We start from the raw sequence: 9,263 nt of genomic DNA, 5'->3' as shown, positions 1-9,263 counted from the left end.
AATAACAATATGGGGACAACATGGACACAAAAATAACGATAAAGGCTACAATGACAATAATGATAAGGGAATACATTAGTATTATAAGGACCTAACAGATGTGTTGTCCTCGGTAACCCTGCCTTGGCTTTGTCCTTTGTTTTTCACTTTGGGGGCGTTTTTCCCTTGCTTTAGATTCGCAAATCCAAAGTCTCGCTTTTTTTGTTTAAATTTTTGTTCGATCTTAATAGTGTATCAATAAATGGCATCAAATGAAAGGATGTCCAAGAACTTCATCTCGTCCTGGATGTATTTGTGTATACTGTCATTACACTGTAGTACTAGATGCCACTCAAAATCCTTGATACCCAACTTCGTGCGAAGCGTATGAAAAATATTTGTGAACTTCGACGCGTCTTGGTCCCTATCCTGCCTCATTATGGTCCATTTTATGTATTTATCTTCATAACTCTCGATAGGGTAACATCGTTAATTGATGGAATCTCGAAAATAATTACAAGTAGGTGCAATTAAAAACAGTGAGAGTTCTCTCTCATCCCTCTTCTCATAGTAAGTTTCCCACTAGTCCTTGATGTGGGAGGCATCTTTGAGTGCAAAAGTGATCTTTTCCCTATTAGAAAAATCATGAACCAAAAAAAAATCCTTCTAACAAATTTAACCATTTATCTACAACATCTTCATCTATATGGACTTCAAATATGGAAATGTCAAAGTTTACTTGTATACCTTAAGTGAGTGGTTCCTCCAAGGTGATCGTTGAATAAAGATGCATCACCTGTGAGCATCCGCCGGAAGATCTGGGCAAAGTTGTTTATCATCTCATTCCTTTGCAGCGCGAGGACTTCTTCGAACTATATTTTGAAAGGACCTCATACTCCCTGGTCTTTATTTTCTTCCGCCATGGGAAGTCGTCGAAGTAAATGAGTCAAGTATTCAAAAGTTCAACCTATTCAAGCCCTAACTCCTTATACCTTGACCTCATCAAGGATAGGCACAAAAAACAGAGAGCGCAAAACTTTCTAATACCACTGCTCTAAATTTATGATGGAATGAAATGATATACAAATATAAACATAAACATAGCGCTACATCAAAAACGTAGCTTCAATTCATTAATAACAAAATACTAAAAATTGTTTACTTATAGAATAAAAATAAACTAGTCCAGTGATAGTAACTTATCTCTAAGAAAAGATGTGGCTGCTACATGCCTTCTAAACTATATTACAATGAAGCTCGAAAGCCTATTTATTATTGAGAAACAATGAAAAACCCTAAAAATCCAAAAACCTAACCATAGAGAATGAAACACCAACAGTTTGTGGGCCCTGTTGGCATAAATTAGTACAAATTTTATGACTCAAACTTTGGATATGCAATTATGGTCCTGGCTTTGTAGATGGTTTTTGGACATCTACAGTTATTATTGGCTATGTGTATGGTTTTGGCATTATATTTCACTATTGTTGTTGCACCTATACAATGTTAAATGTGTATTTCTCTCTAGAGTTTAGAGATTCTTTTCGCTGTTGATCATACATAGCAACCATTGGTTTGGAATCAAGTTGATGTTGTCACTTTGTATTTTTTTCAATTATGTAATTTCAATGTTAGCTTATGACAATGATGCTTTCCTCTAGTGCTCATGGTGTTGGACCATGCTTTGAAAGTTGTTTCTTTGTATGGTTCTAGCCAACTTCTAACATGTCTGTTCGATGTATTCTCTTATGTGTATCTTTTTCTAATAATGTTCGATGTATTCTCTTATGTGTATCTTTTTCTAATAATGGAATATATCGTTGTTTATTTGCTAAAAATAAAAAGGAAATCATTTACTTAAAAATTTAAATCAGCATATGTCGAAGAAGTTGGCATGGGATGGTGTTGTTTACAATACATAGTGAAAAATAATCTCCTTTTCATCCACAACACATTGCAGTTAGAAAACATATTAACAAGGGTAATATTGTATTTGCAATAACATCATAGCTCTGAGAAGTTGGGACAGCGTTCTTAACAATACATGAGTTACTTTACATCTTCATCTTCATGCCATTCATTGATGATTCGTTCTATGGTTCCACCAACAATATTTCATTATTCACCCATATTTTTTTGAGAAAAAACCCATTATTCACCCATCTTTTTTGGTTTGAGAAAAAATTCGTATTTCATTATTCACCCATTTTTTTGTTTGAAAAAAGAATTTTCTAGAAAACTTTTGTGAGCAAACTTCTTTTAAATCATTGTTAATGATCCATTCTCTGTGTTCTTCCGACAACTAATATTCATCCATTTTTTTCCTTAAAGAACCTTCAAATCACCTTTGATCACATTTCATTTAAATCATTATGTAAAAAATGAAGAAAAAATTAATTGAAACATTCAAATGTCATATTTTGTGCAAATTGCAAAATGTTGTATTTATCCAAGACACGATATCGAGATGAGCACTACTAAACAAGGGATATGAAAGGGCGCAATGGCATAGTGGAAGGGTGTAAAGACACAATTAACATTTAAAAATGAATTCATTATTGCATATTAGCTTTTAAAATTGTTTCGCATTTGCGAAAAAAACTAAGCATTTAGCATTTCTAAAAAATAACTGTGTGCGGTTAATAATTTCAACCCTTCATATAAATGATGTGTCGAGTCATTCTCAAACGATCTTATTGGGACTTGGACAATGAACATTCAAAGTAAAACTCAAATTGCAAGCCATATTCTGACATCACACATTTCAAATGTGTATTTAAATGAACGATAAATCTCCTTTCTGCAAGCATAAGTGGTGATGCGACCTTTTAAAAACTATATTAGTTTTCTATTCAATTCAATCAACGGCGGCTGTAAACCTCCTTGCACTAACAAGGACCGTATGTATAGAATTCCTTTTCTAATGCAAATCATCCATCGAGCTAAAATTCGTTTCACAACTTTCTATTAGTGAAGAATGAGGTCTAAGAAAATGTTTCTAAACCACATCTTCCTAGTTTACAAAACGTTACAGTTCACAGAGTGGTATCTTGTTTTCCTAGCTAAATTTATAAAAACAATGGAGCTAGAAATGAAATAACCATTAATAAAAAAAACTATACTATTTCAGACTTCAATTTCAATGTTTCAAAAGGGCAGGGCATGAAAATCATGAAAAACTTCATCCAATCCATAAAATCGTATAAATCTCTAATAATCTAATATCAGCGATGTATGTAAAAAAATTCATCATATTAAAAGCAATCTCCAATAATCTAATTTCAGCTAGTATCAGCCATGCAAGTAAAAATTGTCAGCATATTAAAAGCAATACTAAAAGCAATACCCTTTTGAATATCCTTAATGAAACAAAATCCCTACAGAACTTAACTTGATGTTTCATAGAATACAGAACTTAACTTGATGTTTCAGAGTATACATTGGAACATTGATTACTGTAACACCATTAAGACTCAAATGTCTAGTACCGTCTTCAGATAAAGGATGCCACTGTCTGCACTATGAAACTGCTTAGGACACACTCACTCGCCAAAGGATGAATCCTATTCTATCTTGCATATGGATGATATCGGGCACTGCTACCACCATAGCCTCCCCGTCCACTCCCATAAGCAGAACTTCCACCATAACCACCGCCAATCCCTGAGTCATAGCTGCCTCCATAACTACTACCACCATAGCTACCGAAACCCTCACCATCTCCATAGCCACCAAGCATCCCACTTCCATAGCCCCCAAAGCTGCCACTGTAAGACCCAAAACGACTTCCATAGCCAGCTGCGGATTCTCCCCGATAACCCCCTAGAGCAGGACCACCATAGCTTCCATAGGCACTACCATAGTCAGCACCTCCATACCCACCATAGTCTCCTGCTCTACCGCCATATCCTCCTGCCCTATAGGAACCAGTGTAGTCACCAGCACCTAATCCACCATAAACATCCCCATAGCCACGTGGACCTGGAATAAAGGGAGGCCTTCCATCCATTCCAAATGCAGGTTCAGGCTCGGGCAAAGCTTTCTTGGGCTCAGCCTTCTTAATCTCCACCTACAACAAAACAGAATATTAACCTAGATTATGATTCAAATCATGAAGCTAACTGAACCACGTCTCCCAAAGTAGGGTAATTCTACTACTACAATTTATCCAAATTAACTACATAGGACTTTACAGTTTAAATATATCCAAAGACAGAGCACTGCAAAACCATACAAACTTGCTCCAGATCGTGCATAATAAAAAACTAAAATGTGAAAAAATGCGGCCCATGTGAACTGGAAGACATATATCGCAGAAGGCTTACCTGCTTTCCTCCCAACTCACACATTTTCCCACGTGCTAAGATCTCTTCAACGACTTGTTCATTATCAAAGGTTATAAAACCAAAACCCCGAGAGCGACCTGTGCCATGATCTTGCATGATCTGATGCTCAGCAACCTTGCCAAACTTGGAAAAGTAGTCTTTGAACTCATCTGCAAACAGATGTGAATGTTAGCTAGTCCAAAAGTAAAATACAAAATTTACGAGCAACTCCGTTTCTGACACTGTTTTCCAGTTAACTTGAACGGGAGTAAGAAAGCATTTAACAAAGTGACTGTGAACCCACCTTCTGTAATTGACGTAGGTATACCACCCACAAAAATTTTCTTGGTTTTGGGGCCTTTGGTTGCCGCACTCCCCCTTGGAATAGTCCTTTTGATTTCGACCTGCCAAACCCAAAAGTCTCCAACCTAAGCACCATACGAGGGCAAAACAAGCAGCCCATCTAGATACCATGTATACTAATAAATAAAGATTACGATGGAAATAGAAGGCATTAAATTTTCCAGCAGACCTAATCTCATAAGGGATAGTTACCCTAGAACTTACCATTTTCCCATCTATAACATGTTTATCCTTAATGACTTTGTCTACGACAGAGGGATCAGCATAAGTCACAAACCCAAAACCCCTAGGGTTGCCTGTGGCGCGGTCTTTCATTATGACAGAGTCTGTAAGTTCTCCATACTTGCTGAAATATTTGGTGAAATTCGCTGTGATGCATTCAAAAATATACCCATTAATATTCTCCAATCATGCTATTAAAGCCCTAGCCTAATCTATTCTTAAATATCTAAGAGGATCGTCACTCAAAAAAAGGAATACACCATGTATGTGCATTTCCAACAGGGTTAAAACACACAAAAGTTTACCCCGATCTAAATCCTAGTTTTTCCACCAGACCCTGGACTAATCACTATCTTGAAACCACCCTTTAGAAGACGAATGTGAAATGCGATATATACCCTACAAACTTAATGCAGGAAATGCCTCTAATTAGCCGTCTGCACGCATTCGAACATATACTTATAAAACCCTAATAAAACCCTAACGCCAACAAGTACTAAACCCCCACTGCAAATACCAACGTTGGATAGCAAGCATAGCAGATAGAAATCCGAACAGATATATGTGCAGAACACAAAAGTCATTCATACCTGATGTCGTTTCCTTCGATAGACCACCAATAAAGATTTTCCTGTCAATAAATGGCAAGATAAGCCAATGACTAAAACGCTTAAAACCTTTGGAAATGGTATGCCCTACATGAAGTAACAAATAAATGAAAAGACAGATTTAAATACTCACCCAGGACTGGAAGTGTCTCTGGAGGCAGCGTTCTGCTTCTGCTCCTGAGCGGCATCGTTTTCTTGGGAATTATCGTCTTTTCCATTTTGGGTTTCGCTGTTGGATGGCGATTGACCTGCTTCCTCCGCCTTAGATGAACCCTCCACGGCCATCGTTGGCTAAAAGTCTTTCTTCAGTAAAACAAGCAAGAGAGAGGGATTATTTGTGTGGCACCTACTGCACAAAACCCAAATCAGGAATATTAAATTCCGCTGCGAGAGAGCGCAGACCTCAGAAGAAAGGCGTACTTGTACATAACATACTTCAACTCAAACCCTTTACATATATAGATATATATATATAGTAAATTATGTTTGGATATTGATGTTTATTGTCGTTTAATAGACACAAGAAATAAATGTCTATGAAGCTCAACAAAAATTGGCCGACACACTTTAATGTTAAGATTAAATTCGAGCTAGATATAGCCTGCTTTCCTTTTCCCTTTCACTTGGCCATTGAGTTATCCAATTCAACGTTCCAAATTCAGATGAGAATATTAGCATCTTCTCCAATGTTCACAGCAAAGTATGAAGCGAAGGTCAAGTCCTCTTGCAGATTGATAATTGATATTATATTCATTTTTTTTATTCATTATCAATTGGATGTAAGGAGTGATGGGTTATCTTCTTTTCTCAAAGTGCAATTACAGCGTGTGATATTATATCAAATAAAATCACATATATTTCTTATAATATAAAAATATAAGTTAATCTTTAATATTTCAACTAAAAATATAATTTACAAATTATATTCATAATATTTGTTGGTTTTAATAGTATTGGTTAGTTTTAATAACATGTAATTTTTCAAAGAGGAAGGTAGAGTATGTGCACTTCCGTAAATTTTAGTAGTGAAATCCTCACACACAGGTAGTTCCCTTGTGTTAGGGTGATTCATAGAAACTTGACTCGCTTGAGTTTGTAACACCCTCTTTCCACATCTACCCAAGTAACTAGCCAACTAGGATAAACATGCGACGAGAGGCCACTATGATATCATTTGACCTCCTAAGTCACATTAAGGAAGTGGAATCGATGGAAACATATCATACAGACCTTCAGCATCAGCGTTAGGACCTTCAGGAATCATCCCAACCTTTCTGCCAACTAGCCCCCGTGTCCCACTGAGATTTTAGACCACTTGACCCTAGACGCTCCCATGTTATAAGCCTGCCGACGTCCAGGAGGCTCTCGACGCTCCCATGTTATAAGCCTGCCAACATCCAGGAGGCTCTAGACGCTCCCATGCTATAGGCATGCCAGCATCTAGGGACTATTTTCGTCAATCATGTGCTAGTGTCACCGAGATTTGAGCCACTTTTTCAGGCCCAAAGCCCAAGTCACTGCCCAAAATTGAATGACACCTTCAAAACAGTAAGATAACAAGGAAATGATAGTACAAACGTAGGTACTTGAATAAGACCTTGACTTGACCCCTATTAGCCATGACAGGCATTTTGTCAAACATATCACGAATATATAATCTACAGGTGTAAATAACATATCTTAGCATAAAGCCCCAAGAGTTAGCTCAATCGGTCAAATCAAGTGCCTCGCCAATGGGAGGTCACAGGGTCGAATCCCGAAAGCTCTTGGGGTTAGGTCAGTAAATAGGCCGAGGGGTGTTGATGCCCTTCGGGTGGCGTCCACTCAGTGTTTAAAACCCTGGACGTAGCGGCTACCCACTGACCCGGGTATCCGTGAACCAGTAAGTGAAAAAAACATATCTTAGCATAGGGGTCTCATACTTAGTTGAGAATCACTAAGAAGCATTGATGCCTCAACACATTAACAATCATTTCATTTATTAGGTCATAGATACATTGTTCATTCATTTACAAGTAAAACCATGATGAGAGTCATACATAGCTAATGTCATAAAATATATACATAACCAGCATAATAACAACAGAAATACCAATGAAATCACAGACATATGATTCACATATAAACTAGTATAATACTCATAGAAATACAAGGAGAAATAACCTCATAATTATGATGCAAAATCCAACACTGGGATGGGACTTCTACGTTCCACTCGAGCGTAGAATGGCTAAGCCAAATCTCTTTTTAGTGATTCACCTTCGTTCCATATTCCAAGCATGAATGTGGGATCTCATAAAACACATCAATCCAAAACCATCCAAGGCTTCCAGAGGCCAACCACCTCAACCCATCGAACAGTGATTCCACCTCACAGCCGGACAACACAAAACCATCATTAGATTGGTCTCTATCCAAGCCTTCCAGGGCTCCAGAGCGTTTGTTCCAACCAAGGCTCCAGGTCTAGTAACTCAACCCACAACTTATACCGGGCTCCAGAGCGTTTGACCAACCAAGGCTCCAGGACTAGTAACTCAACCCACCAAGGGCTCCAGAGCGTTTGTCCAACCAAGGCTCCAAGTCTAGTAACTCAACCCACCAAGGGCTCCAGAGCATTTGTCCAACCAAAGCTCTAGGACTAGTAACTCTAACCCAAGTTGTTATAGGGTTCCAGAGCGTTTGTCCAACCAAGGCTCCAAAAACTAGTAACTCAACATAAGATAAGGAAACATGAGAACCAACCCTAAACAAAACTACGAAATAAATCCACAATCAACATGGTTATCCAGAAAATGGCAAGGCTAAGAAAATCCACTATCAATCTTGTCCATCCTCCATGCCAATGACAGACCGTGACCAATAATCCACATGCGTTTATCATGCATGGCAAAACTAATGAGGAAAGCATACATGCAACTCATTACCTGCAAACAAAACTCGTTGTAGTTGTTGATCCTGATGTCCTATTGCGCTTTCCTGCTCTTCCTTTGCCTTCTTGCTCCAGAAATCCAAGTATGCCTCACTCTCCAAGAGTGTTCTAAGAAACTCTGAGTATCCAAGAATGAGAGAGAGAGAGAGAGACGGAATAATAAGAGAGCTCCAAAATTGAACTAATAAAAGTTTGTGTTAGATCTAAAACTTTTGTGATCCATAATGTAGATATAAGTCTTCCAGATTAATCACATCATTAAGATTTGGTCAACGTTTCGAACCAACTAATATGGTTCATCCTCATGACAAGGTGAGAAATCAATCGATCTGAAGGAATAAATAGCATGGATGCATCATTGCCCGAAGTTAGCCGTTGGTAAATTCGTTAATGAGGAAGGTAAAATATTATTTAAGAAAAAATGGTAAGGGGTTATCTGTTTAAATATTCAATATTTAGTTAGAAACTAATTGTTATGTGATAATTAATTATTTAATTTCGATATTATAAAATAATAAATAATGATATCAAATTATATAGTAATATTATATAAAAAAAGTTAATTTATATAATATTATTTGACTTATTAAATAGAATATATTCGATTGAAAACTAGCTATTAGGAATAATTCAAAATTAAAATAATATATTTTAGTAATAATTTATAAATATTATTAAAATATTTTATTTCACTATATTTTAATGATAGTTTATTAATATTATCAATTTCTTTAATAAGAATATTTATTAATGTTGTCCATTTAATATGATTATTACTTATTAGAGGATAATTTTTTCTTAAATAGGAGGAAAGCAGTGATAACCCTAAAGGTTAAC

The 9,263-nt window shown here is 36.7% G+C and overlaps 1 protein-coding gene across 1 annotated transcript; it reads right to left on the bottom strand.

The window, feature by feature from the left end:
* Positions 1 to 3,313: 3,313 nt before the first annotated feature.
* Positions 3,314 to 5,953, bottom strand: LOC149205835 (uncharacterized). Its single transcript, XM_089395179.1, has 6 exons — positions 5,631 to 5,953; positions 5,480 to 5,520; positions 4,872 to 5,035; positions 4,609 to 4,708; positions 4,305 to 4,474; positions 3,314 to 4,048 (listed from the first exon to the last, which is right to left on the bottom strand). The coding sequence occupies exons 1-6, from the start codon at positions 5,780 to 5,782 to the stop codon at positions 3,548 to 3,550; spliced, it is 1,128 nt and encodes a 375-aa protein (XP_089251305.1). The 5' UTR covers positions 5,783 to 5,953; the 3' UTR covers positions 3,314 to 3,547.
* Between the last annotated feature and the right edge of the window lie 3,310 nt (positions 5,954 to 9,263).

The sequence above is a fragment of the Pinus tabuliformis genome, chromosome 1_2, assembly GCF_031772625.1.
Source record: "Pinus tabuliformis cultivar Carrire ecotype Pingquan chromosome 1_2, CPIR1, whole genome shotgun sequence".
NCBI lineage: Eukaryota > Viridiplantae > Streptophyta > Pinopsida > Pinales > Pinaceae > Pinus > Pinus tabuliformis.
Note: the sequence above shows the minus strand (reverse complement) of the source record. Positions and strands in the feature narration are given on the sequence as shown.